At 35.3% G+C, this 20,926-nt stretch overlaps 1 protein-coding gene across 2 annotated transcripts in view; it reads left to right on the top strand.

Moving 5' to 3' along the window:
- The window catches only part of TUT7 (terminal uridylyl transferase 7), an 85,524-nt gene that overhangs the window by 15,042 nt on the left and 49,556 nt on the right, over nucleotides 1–20,926 (top strand). For both annotated transcript variants that reach the window (XM_036738857.1, XM_036738864.1), the window contains exons 5-11: nucleotides 2,464–2,641; nucleotides 8,488–8,576; nucleotides 10,751–10,802; nucleotides 13,508–13,577; nucleotides 14,242–14,368; nucleotides 16,773–16,892; nucleotides 20,106–20,240. In XM_036738857.1, coding sequence (XP_036594752.1) covers nucleotides 2,464–2,641; nucleotides 8,488–8,576; nucleotides 10,751–10,802; nucleotides 13,508–13,577; nucleotides 14,242–14,368; nucleotides 16,773–16,892; nucleotides 20,106–20,240 — 771 coding nt within the window. The remainder of the gene's footprint in view (nucleotides 1–2,463; nucleotides 2,642–8,487; nucleotides 8,577–10,750; nucleotides 10,803–13,507; nucleotides 13,578–14,241; nucleotides 14,369–16,772; nucleotides 16,893–20,105; nucleotides 20,241–20,926) is intronic.

The raw sequence follows: 20,926 nt of genomic DNA on the forward strand, positions 1-20,926 counted from the left end.
ATCTGTTCCAGAAGTTCTTACCTGCAGTCACTAGTGGTGATGAAAACACCATCTCTGCCCATAAGGATTTTCATTTCTTGCTCAAGGCTGAATAATTTTTAGCAATGCTTTCTAGATTCCTTTTGGCAGAATCATTTGTTCCCATGTAATTCGACATAAGTTGTTAATAGTCATCTAGTTTTACAAGTCTTCAAAAGGTCTTTTCTTCTTTTCTAGATACATGCCTTAGGAAAACAGCTGATATCTCATTTTTAGGTTAACAAATAATTGCCTCACTACCTCTCAGCAGATGGTTGCCATCCTCCTCCTTCCCATCTCTTTTTCCTTGGACCTTTACTGGATAACCTCTCACCTGGCAGTATCTATGGTTACACATCATCATTCCTAGAACTATAAGTAGCTGTTTTCTCATTATCCAGTTCAGCATAGTCCTAAGGTTCTGTGGCCTTTCTTCCTATTGCTTTTTAGATCACATTTTTTTCTACTCTTCAGTTTTCCTGACTTATGTCAGGGTTTTCCTCTGTATCTTCCTATCCCTTTTTCTTTGTTTTCACATTAAAACTGTTCTTCAGTTTTGGTTTTGGTGTTTTAAGAGAATTTTAATTTTCTTAATAGCCTGGAGTGCATGAAAAGGTATCCTTTACTTTTCTAGGACAGTAAGCTAGGGCTTACATTTTGAGTATACATAGCAGTCATTTAGCCATATCATAACTATAAGATATGCCACCCTTTGTCATCCTAGCTATCAGCTGTCCTAGAGAACTTCTGTGGCAAACAGAAGTTCTGTTTGTGAGGACCTTTAGTTCTACATTTGTTACTTTTCTTAGCACCTTGTTAGAACCATACCACCTTGATTGACCCTTGACATTCACACCTAACTTCTTTTTCTTTATCTTACCAATTTATCACCCTTACCAGTTGCCTGTTTTACCAGTTTACCTTTTTACCAACTTTCTGGTGATTCTTTCTCAAGCCTCTTTCTACCCCTTGGATCTTCCTCTCTTTAGGTCCTTCTAGTCCTTCAGGTCAGTTCTTCCTCTTTTGACAAAGTTCTTCCCAAGATTTCCCTCAACCAGTTCAAAATCGCAATGCCAAAAATTCTCCATTGTCTTCAGAATTTCTTTTCATTTTTTAGCTCAAGTCTGCCTCCTGCTCATTTTCCCACTGAAGCTAGCAGTAGAGTGATATGAATCTAAATGCTCCTATTTTGGGATTACTGCTGATTGCAAATAAATTCTGCAAGCTCCAGAACACTACCAAGAACTCCTCAATGTGGATCCATGATTTCTCAAATGAGATAAACCTATTAATCTTCACCAAAAAGACCCCCAAACGAGATGAATAATGCTTATTGTCCAGAGTGTGATGTCCAGTTGGATGGATAATCTCTTGAGCTAGTCTGTCATTCCATATGTCTTGGGCACATACTTCAGATGAACAATGAGCTAAGCCTAGAATTGAATAGAAGATTTTCATATCGCTTACGGGTTTTTTTTAATCCTGTCTCCCCACTCCCTTCCAGAGAGCCATCCTTTACAATAAAGAATTTTTGAAAGAGGAAAGAAAAAGATGATCTGTAAAACTAACCAGCAATACAGTACTTTCAATGTTCCTAAGCTTCCCTCTGACAAGTCTGTCTTTTCACCATAAGTAATCTTTCCCTAATACCATATGGCTGCGGATTATGGCTTTCCATAATCTCAGAAGAATCATAATTACAGGTGACTCAAAATACAATGGAAAGACATACAATGGGGCTAAGTAGGCAGCAACATACTTCTACTGATGAATGATTTGTATGCAAAAGCTAGTATAAAAACATAAAGTACTAAAAAATAAAACAGGTTGACTGACCAGTCTTGTAGCTAGCGCTAGGATGAACAAATGGCCAGCAATCATGTTGTGATGGTATCCACAGGATATTAGACAAACCAGAGAAAGACCTCCATCCAGCATATTGGGTAGATCCTGTGCAAGATTTATGCATAGATATGTTTTAAGAATCGCAGGATGTGGGGGACATTTATACCTTGCTGTCCTCATCAATTGAGAGATGATCCCCATACTATTAACATATTGGATCCATCAGAGTAAGTATGAAGGTGCAGCCCAGTAGCCTACACCATGATTTTTTGATACGTATGAAGTCAGTCAGGTACTAAGCATACAGTTACAAACATGTATACATAGGCTATATCAGTATTAAAGGATATCGTTTTATAATTACCACTTGTAATGTTTTCCCATGATTTTTCTCTTTATTTCTTCCAACTATTGTTTATGCAGGTAAAGCACATGTTAAAGCATGTATTGAGTATGACTGAAACAAACAGCTGGGGAAAGGGGAACATAAGAGGGAACTCTAAAAACCTCCCTTGGGCTTTGCCTCAATGAAGTATTAGAATGAATTAGTATGTGTTTAATTGTTCTTTCTAAGTGCTTAATCTAACAATTTATCTTAAGGAAAAACATGAAGAACAGCTGCTTACTTCCTTGCCTCCACCAACACCCTCCCAGATAAAAGCTATTGGTGTTGCCATTGACAAAGTGGTAGAGGAGTTTGGCTTAAATAATGAAGACTTAGAACAAAGACTTGAAATAAAACAAACCATGGAAAAACTGTTCCATCAGAAGTTACCAGGTATTCTCTAGACTTGCCTTTTGATTTATATAGTAAAAATAGCTCTCTTGCATTACTCACTGGTGGTGATTTTTTAACCATTAAGGGAAATGGACATAGTCTGTCCTGAAGTTCTTTCTATATATTGTCCACATCCAAGGTAAAATTACTTTGTGCAAGCAGCAGTTAAGGGTTCTTCTTTATGACTTTTTTCTTAATCATGCATGCTACAGTTTTCCATGTTTGGGTATCAACACAAAGTTGTCATATTTTATATCTATATTATATATAAGTATAATATAGAGTTGGAAAATATTCCTTTCTGGTTCTCACCTATTAAAAATAACTTTGAGTTGAGTGAAAGCCAAAATTTTTGTCATTGGACAAAAGTACTATTCTAATACCTCTGTTACATAGAAGTGACCCTGGGTTCTCAATGGCTCTATGCCATTGAGGTACAAGCTCTGGAAGTTTTGACCATGCTAGAAAGATGTTGATATGTTCCTGGGGACAAACTGCTTTTTTTAGACCAGCCTAGCTAAATATCAAGAGACTCATCTCCGTATTGAGAGACTCATCACCAATAGATTGGCCACTAGGTGATGAATTCTCTGGCCCTGGCAATCCATGAAACTAAAAGACAAAATGATCCTTAGTTCTATGTAGACCTCTTCGCCTATGATAATAGCACAGTGTTGGAATCACAGTTTTTAGACCATCTGTAAAAATTATCTTAACTGTTGGTACTCTAAAATGTGAGATCATCGACCAGGCATGAATGGATGTATATATTACTAGAGGAACTGGATCTTATCACTATTGATAATCCCCACAGCAAACTGTAACAAGATAAAATGAAGTTATAGCTAAATGGAAGGATGGCTCCCAGGTTCTTCTTGCAAATACAAATACAAGAGTTGACAAAGTTGGTTTTATCCTATCCTTTATCTTTTTCATCAAAAGCATGGGGCAGTTGGTCATCTTGTTTTGTTGGGCTCATGATGAGCATAAACAAAAAGACCACCCTGAAGATAATTCTATTTTATGTATTATATGTTGCAAAGGAAAAAATTCTTTGAAGACCCTCCAAATTAAGTTAACATAAACTATCATTTACTTCAGTGCAGAAATGGTATGGAGAACAGTGAAAAACATATTAGAAAATACAGCTCAAAAAAAAAGAAAATACAGCTCAGAATTTAAAAAATGAGAGAAGACCAATGATTTGCAGACTACACAGAAGTCTCACTGCTACATATCACTAGTACTCTCTTTGGGAAGAAAGTTAGGAGGCTCTGAGCATTTAAGCACCAAAAAACATGATAAAAAATAAAATCTGTTATATATTAATGAGGAAAAACTATTCATATTGGAACCTGTTCCCAAATAATAATCTTTCCATTCAGACCATTACTTTATTAGAGCAAAGATCAGAAACAATACCTCATCATAAAAATAAATAAAATTAAGACAGTATGACACATAATTAAAACAGCTCCAACATGACCTAAAGTTAAAGTTTAAATGTTATTGATACAAAACATAGGAAATGGATAAAGAAACAGACATTGACCCATGCTCTGACCATTTCTTAAGAAAGTTCAATTGTTGTAAACTGGTTGGCCACAGTGAGAAGACCAAAAGAACATAGGAACCTTTAGCCAACAAACAGTCTCCTTTCCAAACAGAAAGATATGGTACAACCACTTTAGAATATAAAAACATTTTAAAAATACTATAAAAGAGAATGACAGGAGGTTATGAGCAATATTATTGCATAAAACAGGGAGGTACAGTAATGGGGGAAACAAGATAACATTTGGCAAGAAACCCATTTAACTAACAGCATTTAAGGATGAAATTAGAACAAGGACATCAGATGAGAGGATTCTAGGGAATGAATAAGATCTGTCAAGATTTCTGTGACAAGTTGTTTTCTCCTTTAATGACAAGTAAAATCACCATTTTGGGACTCTTAAAATCATAGTTAGCAGTGTATTATATTAGAAAGTTAAAATGGCACTGAAGAAAATAAAGATGAGAAGAACAGTTGAACCAGACCAAGTATATTCAAAGGAAGTCTGTATGAGAAGTGACAAAAATTTGAATGTACTTTGAAAAAGAGAAGATACTAAATAATAAAAGTGATGAATAAAATGGTAAATAGGGCTTGTGGGCACATTTGTGCACTACTGGTAGAGCTAGGACTTTTTCTGGAAAATATTTTAGAATTATACTGTCACTCAACTTTATGTACCTTTTGATACAGTGTAACAGCTACTAGGTATATTCTCTGGAGATGAAAGTTATATATATCCCACACATACAAAAACTTTCTGGAGTAGCAAAGACTAAAAAAAAAGCAGGTGTTCATTGATTGGGGAATGGCCAAACAAATTGTAGTATGTGAATATAGTTGAATATTACAGTGTCAGAAGAAATGACAAATATGAAGAATTCAGAGAAAATTAAGAAGACTTGCATAAAATGAAGCAGAGTGAAATAAAAGGAGAACCAGGAGAATAATTTACATGATGAGTGTAATAATAGAAAACAAATCAGAAAACACCTTGAAACACTTCAGAACTCTCAGTGATTACTTGTGTCTTCAGAAGACTAAAGGTGTATTCCTCCTGTTTTTTGGCAGAGACACATGGTGAACTGTAAGTGAAGAATAAGGGATACATTTTCAGACACAGCCAGTACATTAATTTGTACCACACAGGGAGAATTTATTTGGAGGTGGGAGGTATTTGGGGGAAATAACAATCATGTAACAAAAATGCAAGAATATCAATAAAATAATATTTAAAAGGGGGAAACAATCATGGCCATTATTACTACTCAAGAAAGTCAATAGAGAAAATAGTAACTCCAGATCCATATGCCTGTTTTCCCCATCTCTACAAAATATGAAAGTAAGTCTCAAAAAATTGAGAGCATCTTTGATGAAGGTATGAGAGAGAAATGAGCAAGATTTTGCAAATGATATTCTATGGTATATCATGTCTTTGTGTTTGTTGACTATTAAAAAAAATGGAGCACAATGTTCCTGTAAAGGTTCTCCAACAAGATGTCTCCTATGTATATGTTAAAGTCATAAAATTGAGTACTTTTATTCTAAAAGTATTTATTGAGTTTAACAACAGAAAACTTTTACAGTTAATATCAAACGAGGCATAAAACAGATGCTTGCTAACTAAAGATGCTTGCTATTGTCATGGAGGATGTCCGGTGTAAAATCCAGATTGAAGAGATCTGTCTATAATTTTCCTTTCAAATAGTGAGAACCTCCAGATGTTTCTGTTTGTGGATGATACTGTGTTGATTGCATCATGCCCCAAATATTGCAGCCTCCTAAATAAAATCCAAAATCATTCAAAAGATTGAACCACACAGGAAGAAACTAGGATTTATCAAAAATATGGTCAGTATGTAGAGCTAATTCATCACTTGTTATATGGAACATGGACTGCAGATGGATAGTAAACTGAGCCCAGAATTAAAAAGAAGGAAGAGAGCTAGCTGGATTGCATTTGGGAAACTTTATATTAATAATCCCCAAACCTCTCTGAAATAAAAACCCATTTTTTTCACACTGGTATTCCTCCATTAGTGTTATATGACTGCAAATCATGGAATACCACATTCCTCCAAGGCATTAAAATTGTAACCAAAAGACAGTGGAGAAGTATATATTGGGCATGAGTAGGCAGCAACAGATGACCAATGACATTGTATATAAGAAGCAGTGTTGAAGATTATATTAAATAGGTGTATAATCAGAAAAAGAACACTAGTTAATGGCAAGAGAGGCATAACAGACAGCCTTCACACTTCATTGGTGTCCCACACAATGTCAGTCTCAAATAAAGCCTCAAATAAAGGCCTCAGCAAGTTGTGTGAGCTCACTGTGGAGTATTGCCTTAGAGGAGGACATGAACAGTAGGCACATGAGTAGAAGGCGTGGAAGTGTTGTGTCCTGCCCTCCTGGAAAGAGCACCCCTAATCAGTGAGATCAAAGATTTATCTAAGTATAAAATAAAGGTAAATCTTTGATCACTGTGGCATTTTCCACATGAGTTTAGCTAAGCCACAGAGGCAGTATGGTGAAATGGAAAGATCACTAGATTTGGAGTCTCAAGCTCAGGGTTCAAATCCTGGTTCTACTACTATTAACTATATGACCTAGATAAGTAACTCTTCTTCTCTGGGCCTCAGTTTGTAAATTGGGTCTTCATGTGTAAAATCGGTTAAATTAAATGATCTTTAAACCTCATGAACTAATTTTTTTAAGAAACAGTTGGAAATTAGGAAAGATTTTTTGTGAGTTTATTCACTTTAAAACATTGATTTCTCAGGTTGTCAGCAGTATCACATAACGCCTCCTGTTTTAAATTTTTCATTTTTTTCGGTGTGTTTTGTTTTTCCTGTGATAGTTTAGGCAAATGATTTATGGGTATAGCCATCACAGCATTATCAAAATAATCATATATCATGTCTGAAAGAGTACTATTCTTTTGTGCCTTTAACAGTACTGTAAGGCTTGTGTGTACTTTCATAGAAATAAGGGAAACTTTTTTTTTCCTTCTTGATATACCATGTGCCTTACTTTATATAATAAACGCCTTTCTGAAAAGTTGGCTGTAAAGCAAATCATTTTCCAGTTATTAAATGGGATAGGCTTATAATGAAAAAATGTTATAGTCCCAAGAAATAAGTCACATGAAACCAAAAAATTACATGAGGAAAAACAATAATTTTCTGACAAAAATAGTAATAAAAATTACGTTGCACAGTACAAATAAAGAATATAAACTTAAAATATTTTGCCAGAAACTGCATTTCCTTGAGGCTCGATCTACTGGAAAGGGGGATGTGTCCCGTCTTGTATAGTCTTTTAAATTCAATCTATGCCATTGTAAGTATTCTTAAAGAGTTGTTGTCTCTAAAGTGATTATCTTGTGTAAATATTTTTGTGACATGTTTGTATACTTTATGAGGTATTTATTGTGAGAATGGTTCAAGTACAAAAGGATCATTTCCATGATTTCTTTCCAAAATGGTAATAGTTCATATTTTTACAAGACTTGAAAGTTTACAAACACCTTCCTCACAACAACCCTCTGAGATAGTAGTATTATAGAATTTAGCCTTGGAAGTAACCTTAGAGGTCATCTAGATTAGCCGCCTCCCCCCCCCACCCCCCTTGCAGATGAGGAAACAGAAACCCAGAGAAACTGTGACTTGCCCAGAGTCACATAGCTAGTTAGTAAGAGAGCCAGGATTCAGACCCAGGTCCTCTGACTCCAAGTCTGCTGCTCTTTCCACTTCACCACAGTGTTTCTATATGGTTAATTATTGACAGGATCTTTAATTAAAAAAAAAAGAAAGAAAAGAATAAAAGATACAAATAAATGTGGAGTTAGAATGAAAAGTATTTGTATTTGTTTCCCAAACTTTTTAGGTAAGGTTTCAGATGTTAAACCAAAATTAGATTTTATCTTCTGTGCATTTCAAAATAATGTTGGTTTTTCAAAATATTGTATTTGAATCTTTAGTCACATTTAACTGTAATACTTTCTGAAAATTTGTGCAAATCTATGAAACTCATTTTCTGCATGAAATATAAGTAAAAAGGCAATTTCTTGGCTTATTGAAACTGTTATACTTTAGTGATGAAATTAAACTACACTGAACTTGGATACTTTCTCCTTATTTGTCCTGAAATTTAATGTATATTTGTTTTAATATGTAAATCTATTTAATTTGATTCCCTCTTCTGGGGAGGAAAAAAAAAACTTGTCTCCTTTTTTGGTAAGTTTTTATAAATTAAATTATGCTGATGAGAGTATTTTTATTTTTAGATTGTTCTTTAAGATTGTATGGGTCATCTTATAGCAGATTTGGTTTCAAAAATTCGGACTTAAACATTGATGTTCAGTTTCCAGCCACTGTAAGTATGAATTTTTTTTTCTAAAACCATAGCAAACTGTGATGAAACCTTTATGAATATGAGTTCTATAAGAACATAGTCTGTTAACTTTATTTGAACTCTTTTCTTTGGAGTGATTTCGGATAAACATCAGCTTTAATTGAAATTGTGCCAACTCACTTCTCAGTCATTTCAGCTTGTCTTTTGTGGTAACAGTTTACTCCAATTTATAAATAACCTTTGATTTAATGAAGTTTTATTTTTAAACTTACATTCTTAATAGTCTCTATAGATAGCTGCTGAGCTGCTATTCTTTGAATCTGACAGATTGCTCGCTTTTGTTCACTTGAAAAAAACTTAAAATTTCCCGGCAATGGGTTTGTTTGATTTTTAGTTTTCTCCCACAATATCCATCCTCAATGAAACACATTTGTTAAGTATAAAGCATTATACTAGGTTATTATTATGGCTACAAAAATCAGTAAGTTTTGCTCACAAGGAATTTCTTTATATCAAACAGTCCAATGTTCTTTTGTTTTCTAGTCCAAAGGTTATTAAACTTTTTGGCCTCACAATCCCTTTACACTGAAAAATTATTGATGACCCCAAAAACCTTGTTTATGTGAAGCTATAATCTTTTGCTTTTTTATACCATGTTACAAATTAAGACTGTTAAATTTAAAAGTATTTATTCATTTAAAACTAACAGTAATAAACCCATTACATGTTAACATAAGTAATATTTATATGAAAAACAACTTATTTCCCAAAACAAAAATATTTAGTGAGAAGGGTGATAGAATTTTACCTATTTTTGCAAATCAATTTAATATCTGGCTTAATAGAAGATAGCTCCATTTTAATCTCTGCTTCTGTATTCAGTCTGTTGCTACATGTTGCTTTGGTTGAAGTATATGAAGAAAATCCACCTTCACACAGATACGTAGTTGGAAAAAAGAGAAGTATTTTAATAGACAACTAACGTCTTACTATTATTGCAAAAATAGTTTTAACCTAAGAGATCTCTAGGGATTCATGGACCATACTTAGAAAACTGCAATACCACTCCAATTGCTCTTTTTAATTTTGTGCCATTTGGTAATAGTAGTTGTGGGTCACATATCTAGTAACTTTTAAGGGCTCATATTTACCATGTACTTATATGGTCTGTAAAGATTCTGGTGATATTGATGAGGAAACTAAGACCCAAAGAGGTTAATTTATTCATTCAGGCCTGGAGGTAGCATAACAGCTGGGTCTAGTACCCAGGATTTCTGACCCATGCAGATTTCTCTACACAGCAGTCATGATGAAGAGCTTAGAAGGGGCTTCCCTCCTCCATCATCTAATCTAACCCTCTTACACTTCTTTGGTCTTTATAGCCTCTTCTTTTTATTGCTTATAAATGGAAAAAATGTTCCAACCTCACAGAATGTGTTAAACGTTTATTCTATAGCAGGTAATCTTTTTTGTAATTAGAATGTATAAATACAGTCAGGAATTTTGCTGAGTTTTTCTTTGCATTGTTGTGCCTCTGACTAAAAACTGAAAAACCCCCCTTTTAATCACATTATCTTTGTTTGAGGAACTTGTTGTTCTAGAGAACAGAGATGGAGATGCTGATTAATGTTAGTATTGTAGTCCTCCCCTTGCCTGCTGTATTTCACTAATTTTCCCCCCTCTTCCCCTGTCCTGCTAATGGTCTGTTCACTTCAGCTTCCCTAGTTTTCTGCATACCCATGGGGAGTGGTTTTTATAGCTACTTGGGCAACTCACCAACCAATCATAAATTGAAAATTGGAAGCCTTTAACCTTCGAGTATTCTGATCAGTTATCCACCCAATCGTAATACTTCTTAGTTGATCCTTGTGTCTTTGTGTCAGCTCTTCCCCAAAGTCTTCCACAGGTGAGGTACTATTAGTTATTTAATATTCCAGTTGCCTAGATGCCAGCTTTCCAAAGTGTAACTATGTAATACTTGTTCTTCTGGCTAGCTTCGTCATAGTTTAAAAGGGAAAGTGTTGTACCCTAAAGAATAAGTACCTAATGCACCCATGCCTTCGTAATTATTAGACTTTTCATTTCCATATAAATATGTACATTTCCTGTTTTGAACTGTATATCATCACAAGTAAGATTAAAATGCTTGTGAATTGAGCTGTCTCATTTTTTGATGTATTTGGATTATTCCATAGATGACTCAACCAGATGTGCTCTTACTTATCCAAGAAAATTTAAAGAACAGTGGTAAGATGTATCATATTTTTCACTTGTACTACTCTTAAAAATCATTCTTTTGTGCTGAAATTGTCCATTTAATCATGATATTTTGAAAAGAAGGAACATTAGATGTTATATATTGTTTGAACATATGTGTGAAAGATAAAGCCATTGAATTTATAGGAATTTCTGATTCATAAGAAATTATAGGATTTAGAGCTGGAAGGAACTCTACCTCTGGATCTTACCCTTTCATTTTACACATGAGAAAATTGAGACCCCAAAACAGTTATTCTTCCAAGTCACATAAGCGTTAAATAGCTAGGATTTAAACGTAAGTCCACTAACTCCAAATGTAGGGTTCTTTCCACTATGCCAGGCTATAGATCCTGCTAGTATTTCTGTTGTGAATAGTTTGTTAGGTTAAGTATGATCATATGTATGGTACTTATTCCTACATTAAAAAAACTGGATTAGGTTGGATCCTAATATATTGGGCCTAATGTATTGGGTTGGAACCTAATATGTATGACTTTTATAAATCATACATGCTTGTGAAATTAGAATAGGATGAAAGATAATGGAATTTTAGAGACCTTGTAGACAATCTAGTCCAAGTACTCTACTCTCCTCCTCATTTATTTTCTACAAGAGAAGATTGAGACCCACACCGATTAACCAACATGCTTAGGATTGTCTGAACTCAGCCCAGGTTTCTTGACTCCCACGCCAGTGTTCTTTCTGTGGTACCAAGCATCTTCAAACCCCCTAACTTTTGTAGTAATGACTAAAATAAATTAAGGGAGCTTCAGTTGAAATAAATAACTGACAGACTGCATATTTGTAAAATGTGTAAATTATTAACCTGTTCCCTTTTACCTTTTACCTGTTCTCTAGCCTTGATATACATGCACATAGATTACACAACCACATCTTGGCTTCAAGCCTGATGTGAGTTTTGTAGACGTGGTCTATGATCAAGCTAAAGTTTATCAGTTGGTTAATGAAATGTCCATCAGTAACTGTTTATATTTCTTGTATTCTCAGTGGAATACTTTACTTTATGTTCTTCAGTGTTCCAGGTAAAGGGAGCCATTGTCTAATAATTAATTTTCTGGCTATCCATAGCATATCAAAAAGGTATTTTGAATAAAGCTTTCAACATTGAGCCTGGGAAGTAAAGGTAGACACAAGCAGTTTCTCCTACTGTCATCACTAAAAGTCTCTAAAGAAAAGAAGATGATAGCCAAAGTTTAAATAGGCAAAAGTGTGAATCCAGGCATCATCTATCAGTCTGCCAGTTGTTGGTGGAAGGTTGCAAAACAACTTTCTGTTTATTATGATCAGAGTACAAAAGGTAATATTTGTTGTGATAAATGTGAAAGTTTATTTTGATGAAGGGGACATATTTGAGTTATCTTGGTAGAGTGTCAAGAGCACTGATTTAGGAGTCAGAAGAGCTGGATTCAAATCCCAGCTCTGCTAGTTTTACTATCCTTGGAGGAGTCATGAAAAATGTTGGGAAAATATCACTACCATTGGAGTTGGTCTTTCCATTTCTCATTTTGATTTTGCCCAAGATCCAACAATCAGCAAGTATTAAGTGCCCATTCTGTGTCAGCCATTGTATCAGGCCCTGGGATACAACGACAAAAAAATGAAATAGTCCCTGCTTTTAAGGAACATGCAGGAAAGACTACAAATACAAGTATCTCATAGAAGTACCAGGATGGGGATGATAACTGGGACTTATTTACAGAGGGAACTCCTCGATGAAGAAACACCCTCTATCTAGGCAGCTTAGAGCTTCGAGGGGTGCAAAACTGAGCCAACTGTTCAGGGTCACACAACCTATGTGTGACTGGATATAGGAGAGGCAGGACCTGATGCCAGGTCTCCTGGCTCCTAGACCAGGTCTTTCTCTACTACTCCAGGCTTGCTTCCTCTCATATATAAATATATACAAAATCAACACAAGGTTTTTGGGGAGGGAGGCTATTAGCATAGGTGTCCAACAGCTTCCTTTTAAGAATGGTTAAGAAAGTTGATTTTTATAGAAGTGGTAGAACAAGTTTTAGTAATGTTTATAGTATTTCTACATTCTTAAATGTTACCTTAGTATCTCTTAGTCTGCTATCCCTTTAAACATAAGTAGTGTGATTTAATATGTACTACATGCTTTCCTAACCAACCATCAGCTTTTCCCATGGCATTTTAAAAAAATCAGTTAAAAAGAAAATCTCTCCAATAAATAGAGCCACTGGGGAGTCTGAGGCTTGTTGGGTCCCTTAGCTCAGGAATTCTAAGCTGAAGTACGGCTAAAGTTGATTGGGTGTTAGCATTAAGACTAGAGCCAGCATGGGGGCCCTAGGAGCAGGGGCTTACCTGGCTGCCTATGAAAACAAGAACCTTTCTAGGTCAGAAATGGAGCAGATCAGAGCTTCCATGCCAGTCAGCAGCTGGATTGGACCCTCTCAGTTGCTGCTGCACTTAAATTTGGGTGAAATGGGGAGACCCAATCTCAAAAAGAAAACTGTACAATTCCTTGTGAATCCTGGGACCCTAATACTTGTATCTCTCATTTTTACATATAGGTTTGGAGTACTTCTTTATTTGATAGTTCTCTTTTAAAAAGACCGAATCAAAAAAGCCTCTCCTAATACTTGCACGTTATCAAGTTCTATTTTTACAAAAGCTTTTATTAACATGCATAATATTTTTTCTTTCCTCAGAATCTTTCATTGATATTGATGCAGATTTCCATGCTAGGGTGCCAGTGGTGGTGTGCCGAGAAAAACAAAGGTCTCAGTTTGTATCTACTGTTTATAGGCATTAAGGTCACATAGATCAACAGGCAAATGTATGTAATTGTCTAAGTGATTCAATTGCCAGAATAAGTTGATGCATACATTAGTATTTCACAAATTTACTGTTGACATTTGCTGTATTTTGGGCAATTCAGGTAGAAATCACTTTTTTTTTTAAAGCCAATTCCATCAAAGAAAACAGTATTGGGGAGAAAACATTCCTCATCCATTTCAATTACATGACTAAAATGATCTGCCACTAAATTTTCCATCACTCCATTTTGGATGTATTGCATAGTAATGAATATTGAATATGTCCATCTGTCTCTCCATCCATCTGTAGTCACATAAAAAGCAACACTGACTCCTTGGTAGATGTGAATGTCTCCTTTTCCCTGGACACATTCCTCCTATACTTTGTAATACCCAGTTCTGCTGTGCCTCTTTTTAATAGAAGTTAGCTTTTTCATTCTTGTTCCTGTTTCTTAGAAACACTTTTCATAGGTTGAACTATGAAGTAGTTTCAGCTCAGTAAATTTTTTTTAAACACCAAATGAAGTTTTCAAACTTTGATAATTATCTTAAATCTTAATATGGGGGAAGAAGAAAGAGTTCTCTATCTTGAAGTTTTGTTTTGTTTTGTTTTTTCATTGTTTTAGTGGACTCATTTGTAAAGTGAGTGCGGGAAATGAAAATGCTTGTTTGACCACAAATCATTTAGCTGCTCTTGGAAAACTAGAACCTAAACTGGTCCCTTTGGTAATTGCATTCAGATACTGGGCAAAGGTAAGTGTGGGTTCTCTAAATACAGTCATATATTCTTACATGAGGATAAATTTCCACATGCAGTATGCTTTAAGTTTTTAGCTTCTTTTTTTATTTTGGATATGCATCAGAATCTGTATAAGGCATTAGTACTTTCTGGACAAATGGAAGAAATGCTGAAATCCAAAGGACTAGAAATTTTGATATTTTTATTTCCTTAAAATCTTTCAATATACTTTAAACATTAAATTAAATGGGCTCCGTTTTTAAAAAAAAAGTCAAAGAAAATATTACATTTTAATTATACTTTCTTGATTTGGGGTCCAAGCAGGGCAGGGACAGGTTGCATTCTGAATGTCTGAGATTTTAAAGTTAGTGTAATCAAAATAGTAATAGAAGAGGGCTGCAAAATTTTAAACTCAAATTGTGTGGTAGTACAATTTCTCTTTTAACATTTAAAAGTACAGATGATCACATAATCATATAAACTTTCAATAGCTGAATAGCTGGCACGTTAAAGTTGTTTTTCCTTGGCAGAATAATTAATATGCTGCCCTTTGTACCCAGCCATCAGATTAGCAGCAAATGGCTCATGAATTTGAATTGTTTTCATAGTAGAGGTAATAGATTTACTTAAATCCACTAGTGTTCTAAGAGTTTTCAGGCACCAAATTGACCGTATTTGGTTCTTCCAAAAATGGATTTGGGTTCAGACAGAATGACCCGGACATCTGTAAAACAATGAATGGACTTGAAGCTGCTGAAATAGATTGATGAGAATGATGATAAAAGAATCACAATTATATAGTATCTTTTGACCTATAGAATACTCATGATAACCCTGAGAGGTAGGTAAGAAAAAGGTTGTCATCCCCAATTTATAGATGAGGAAACCAAGTCTCAGAGGCAAAATTTGCACAAGGTCACACAGCTAATATGATCAGAACCTGGGTTCAAATTCAGTTCCCTCCTAAGTACTGGCCCATTGGGTTTTACTCTACTGCATGTCCCTGGATGGTCAGATATAATCTATATTTGTTATTGGTAACATGAGTCAGTAAATTTTTTTTAAACTACAGAATACCGTACTTTAGTGTGGTATTTTCCCAGGTAATTGAAAATTGGGTGATGCTTAATCACCTTGAATTGTTCATATCCTCAGAATTGTTAAAGGCATCAAGTTATTATTGACCATTCATTGAAAGCCAAAGTGATTTGAGCTTAAAGGCATAGTCAGCTAGGTGGTGCAATAGATATAGTGTAGGCCTGGAGTCAGGAAGACTCATCTTCCTGAGTTCAAATCTGGCATCAGACACTTAGTAGATGTGTGACCTACTAAGTCACTTAAGTCTTGTAAGTCACTTAATCTTGTGTGCCTCAGTTCCTCACCTGTAAAATCAGCTAGAGAAGGAAATGGCAGACCACTCCAGTATCTTTGCCAAGAAAGCCCCAAATGGGAAGAACAATGAGTCAGAAATGACTGAACAAGTTGGCTCCGTTTGAAACATGATGGGCTTTTTAAAAGCCTGTTTTTGCAGAGCTGTATTTCAAGAAATCATATATGGAAATTGCACAGGGCAAAAAGCAAATTGTCGTAACTTTTTGAAAATGATGGATGGATGGGTGGATGGATGGACGTACAGATGGACGGATGGATGGTTGAAATAAAATACAAAATGCTCCTAAGCCCCAAAATATCTTACATCACCAGTCATCTTGACTTTCGGCTTGCCGCTGGACTTTGATGACTCTGGAGGAGAGAGTGAGGATGATGACTTTGTGCAGCCCTGCCTCACTTAAATCCAGTTAATGTACAAGTCAAGACATCACCCTCATAATGTCATTGGTCTTCTTCAAGAATGATGGACAAACAACAATTGGTTTCTTTTGTAAAAGCCAAGTTAGATGTATAACTGAGGGTAGTTGGTGATGCAGTGGGATAAGTTCAGTCTGGCCTCAGACACTTACTAGCTGTGTGAGCTTGGGCAAGTCAAATAATATCTCTCTGACTCAGTTTCTTTATCTGGAAAATGCATTTCCCTCTCAGGGTTATCGTGAGGATAAAATGGTATGATAACTGTGAAGAGATTGAAACCTTAAAATGATATAAATCCTAGCTATTATTACTAATAACAAGGCAAAGCCAACTTTGCTGCCCACAATAAGGATCTAAACCAGTGACTTTTACTGTTGTAACCACCTGGACTTTAAAACAGACCAAACAACAAGTTTACTGAGCATTTATGAGGTGCACACGGCCTGTTTCTTTAGGAGCCACCAGTGTGCTAAGTCACTTACACTTTACTCACATTATTTTTCTTAACAGGTGGTTCAGATTGATTTTGGTTATTTTTTATATATAACCAGTCTTGGAGAATGAAAAGTTTAATGGAAATAGACTCATATACTTTTCCTCTTATTGTAGCTTTGCTGTACAGATCATCCTGAAGAAGGGGGCTTACCACCCTATGTATTTGCCCTAATGGCCATTTTCTTTCTTCAACAAAGAAAAGAACCAGTTCTCCCTGTATATCTAGGATCATGGGTAAGTTTCACTTTATTTAAAAATTATGAAATTGTATCTTTTGCAAAAAAAAGCATTTGCTTTGGAGCATAGTTTTCTCAATCTTACCATTGAATTCATATTTCCCTTCTAGCCAGGATAATTCCATTCAATTAAATATGATTAGGCACCAGGAAACATTCAAAATTTATACAACATAGCCTTACAGAATAACCAAGTGCATTAGAGATTCAGTGTTGAGGGAGAAGGGAAAAAGGAAAGCCATGGGAGTTGATGGATGGGAATTGACAAATACTCGAAGCACAGGAAATGACATAAGCAAAAACACAGAAATGGACAAGCTCCTAATGGAGGAAATAGGAAATAGAATAATTTTATTTTTCTGAAGAATACGTACATGTTAGAGAGTGATATGAGTTGTGGTTTAAAAGTTTGAGAGATGCAAGATTGTGAACGGCCTTAAATGCCCTGAAAAGCAGTTTGAACTTGACATAGCTGGCAATAGGGAGCCACCAAATATTTTTGAGCAGAGAAGTGACATGACTAGATCAGTGCATAAAGATGGATTAGAGGAGTTAGGTAGAGAAGAGAGGCAGGAAGAATTGTTAAGACCCTGAGCATTTGATTATTGGCAAGTTACTTTCTGTGTAGTATGTCTCTGAGGTACCTGACTTTTTTTCCCTAGAGGGAAATGTAAGCATTTAAAAGTATTAATGTTATGAGACATGGGAAGCTGAAACAAAAGCGCAACAGGTAGACAGAGGGCCTGTGAGTCCAGACCTGTTTTAAGTCCTGCATTAGATACATTCTGGCAACATGAGCCTGGTCAGTCATTTGGCCTTGATCCCAGAAGCTCTTTAAGGCTGTAGATTGTAGAACAGTTGCCTTTATGAATTGGGAGAAGGAGTTTCTCCTTATCAGAAAGAGTGCTCTACACCAGTAAAATCATGGAGAGAGTGAGGGTTGCTCCCATGTGAACATGCACACACATGTGCATGTGTGTTTATTGACAGGAGAATAAAGTACACTGAACCCTAAATATACATATACGCACACTCTAGAGAAAATATACATATAAATTTACCACTTAAATTTACTTGTACATTCTTAAATCCTGCCCTTTGAAATATTCTAAAACAGCAATAATGTGGCAAGATAAATAATTACAGAAAATAGTATTTTGGTTATCCTCCTGAATACTCTGTTCTTAACTTCCAGGTTATTAATTTTTATCCCATCTTACGATCATATTATTTTAGAGCTGGAAGGGACCTTAGAAAAACTCTAGTATAATTACCTAATTTTTTCTTTGTGTCTTCCAAGCTTGGCACAGTACTTTATATGTGATAAGCATTTTCATTAATTCATTAATGAGGAAACTGAGAGCCAGAATAGTACAGTGACTTTTCTGAGATTGCACTGATAAAATTATCTTGGCAGAGCTGTTTAAAACTCAAGTCTTCTGATTCCACATCCAGTGCTCTTTCTTCTGTCCATTCTGAAAATACTTTCTGTATACTTCTGTACAAAATGATATTTTGATATATCTGTCTTCATCATGTGCCTTCACATTTTATAGATACACAAAATTCTCTTAGGAATAGTAAAACCTGTTATTGTTCTGCACATGAAGGGAAAGGAGGATGTGTGCACATATATTCCAGCTTTTTCTTCCTTTTTTCCTCATTCCCTCTTGCTACTGGGGAGTTGTGGAAAAAGATGAACTGAACTAGAGATGTTGGGTATCAGCAGAACTGGATTAGCTTTCACTGGGGAAGGGCCTGAGGTTTGCAGTCTTCCAGAACTAATCCTGCTCATTTGAACTTAATTTGGATAAGTGTAAAAAACACTAGATTTCATAAAGAGACATTCCTGTGTTCTTATCCCAGTTGCCATGTTAATTCATCAACTATATGTTACTGGACTTGTGTCATCTGAGTATTCAACTGCAAGTTTTCTCAGGTCTTTCCTGCTTTTACGACTACAGTATCTTTGGTACTGGCAGTCTACTCTGAGCTTTAAAAATGCAGGGTAGATTACTAATGCCTGGCTTACTAGTGACACAGAAGTTCCCATCAGTTTTATGTAAATTGCAAAGTAGAAAAGCATTTCTTAGAAGAGTCCTTTCACTTTCCTTTTTTCCTACTCCCTAAATTTCCAGTGCCCTCCTGTTTTCTGCTGGCTATCCAAAGTTGCCTACTCTTCTTCAGCTTTCCTTTCCTAGTCACAACTCCCATTTCCCAAGTAGTGATGTTCTCAGCAAGATTTTGATTGATTTAAGTAGTGAATTATGAATAGTTCATCTTAAACATGCTATTAGCTATTTGCACTAAGGGGGGGGGTGGGGCAAAAAACTTCTTAACCCACACAGATTCCTAATTGGTTCTTTCACTTTCTATCCCATTGATTAACTAATACACAAAAGAATAAAATTTGTAATGTTTAGCATACTTATCCCTTCTACATTGCGAGGGTTAGGGGTACAGCACCTTTACATCTGGAAAGCCTGCGTAAAATTTCGCCCTCCCTTCATACCAGAGAAAAGGGCCAAAATTTTTTCTTTTTCTTTTATGAGGTGTTTACAGTACCTTATTATAAAATTTGGTTTAAGTATTTGGTCACAGGCTCTGTGTCGTCTGCGGCTTCCACAGAACTCGCAAAAATTCCCATTCTGCTGACCCATGATATAGCAAAACCATAGTGGGGAAAGTCGCAGTGTAGAAAGGATAACTGTATCTTGACATTTCTAAATGCCACTCTCTGTTACTTTTACAAGGAATTCTGTACTTCAGATTCACTTTTTTTAAAAAGTGTCATATAGCATATGTTAGGCATAGTTTGGCATAATGAAGAAAAAAAAGAGTTGTACATCTTTATGATTCTCCCTTTATTAGGCTTTTTAGCTTTAGTTTTTAACTTTAATAAAAGGTTTGTGGGAAATGAGTCTTTATGAGGCTCCTGTATACAACTAATGTTTCTAGTTGGTGCCTGTTTAAAAAACATACTCCCAAATAGGAAAGCAGTATGCTGAGACCCACCGTCTTTCCACATGTGCAAAACAAAATATTATCGGTAGCTCACCAAAATTCCTCAGGGTACTCTTTAATATATTCTGTAATGGGATTTTCTTATTGAGTATACTCTAACAATTATTCACATAGGATTGATAAGCATTGATAGAACAGTAAATACTGTTTTTAACTTAATAAGATTGTGTTTGTCCTATTTTCCTAGATTGAAGGATTCTCATTGAACAAACTAGTGAATTTTAACCTTAAAGAAGTTGAAAATAATTTGGTGGTCTGGGAACAGATTACTTCTGTGAGAGATGATGAATCATCTAAGGAAACATCTTTTAAAAGAGGAAAGGTCTGAACTCATTTTTGTCTACTTTCATTATTTCATTATTAAAATGAAAAACTCTGTCAGTTTTTAATTAACCAAGAGATGATTTTTCAGATTTCTACCACATTCCTTTATTGCTCATCTTTTCATTTATCTCATTGCTTGACATTTTTGATAGATGATGAGAAGCAGAGGAAAAATTCAAATAATAAACTAGTGCATTTAAGACGGTAATTAGAGAAATGTCACAAGGCAATTCAAGATAAATTTTCTTACGTTTCCCCTATAATGTGATGGCTAACATACCAACAATCATTTGGATTTAGAACCAAGACTAAGATGCTCTTCCAGTAACTAGAGCACAGGAAAAATCCAGGTTCCAGGCTCAGCTTGGTTACAAATATTTTAAATCTCTTTAGTTTTCCTGAGGTGAAATGAGATTACCTATAGGCACAACTCTTGACTTCTGGGTTGAAGAAATAAAATCTATAAATAATAGCAATTAAATGTATAGACATCCTTTGAAGATGCCTTCTGAGAAGACGCATGGCTTAATGAATAGAGTTCCCATTTCAGAATTAGGAACACTTCTGTTCAAAAATTGCCTCTGACATAAACTATTGATATATTACCCTGGACAAGTCACTTAAACATCTTAGTGACCCAGAAAATACTCTAAGACTAAGTTGCAGAGCAGGTACTACCAGTCT

Source organism: Trichosurus vulpecula, chromosome 1, assembly GCF_011100635.1.
Source record: "Trichosurus vulpecula isolate mTriVul1 chromosome 1, mTriVul1.pri, whole genome shotgun sequence".
NCBI classification, from domain to species: Eukaryota; Metazoa; Chordata; class Mammalia; order Diprotodontia; family Phalangeridae; genus Trichosurus; species Trichosurus vulpecula.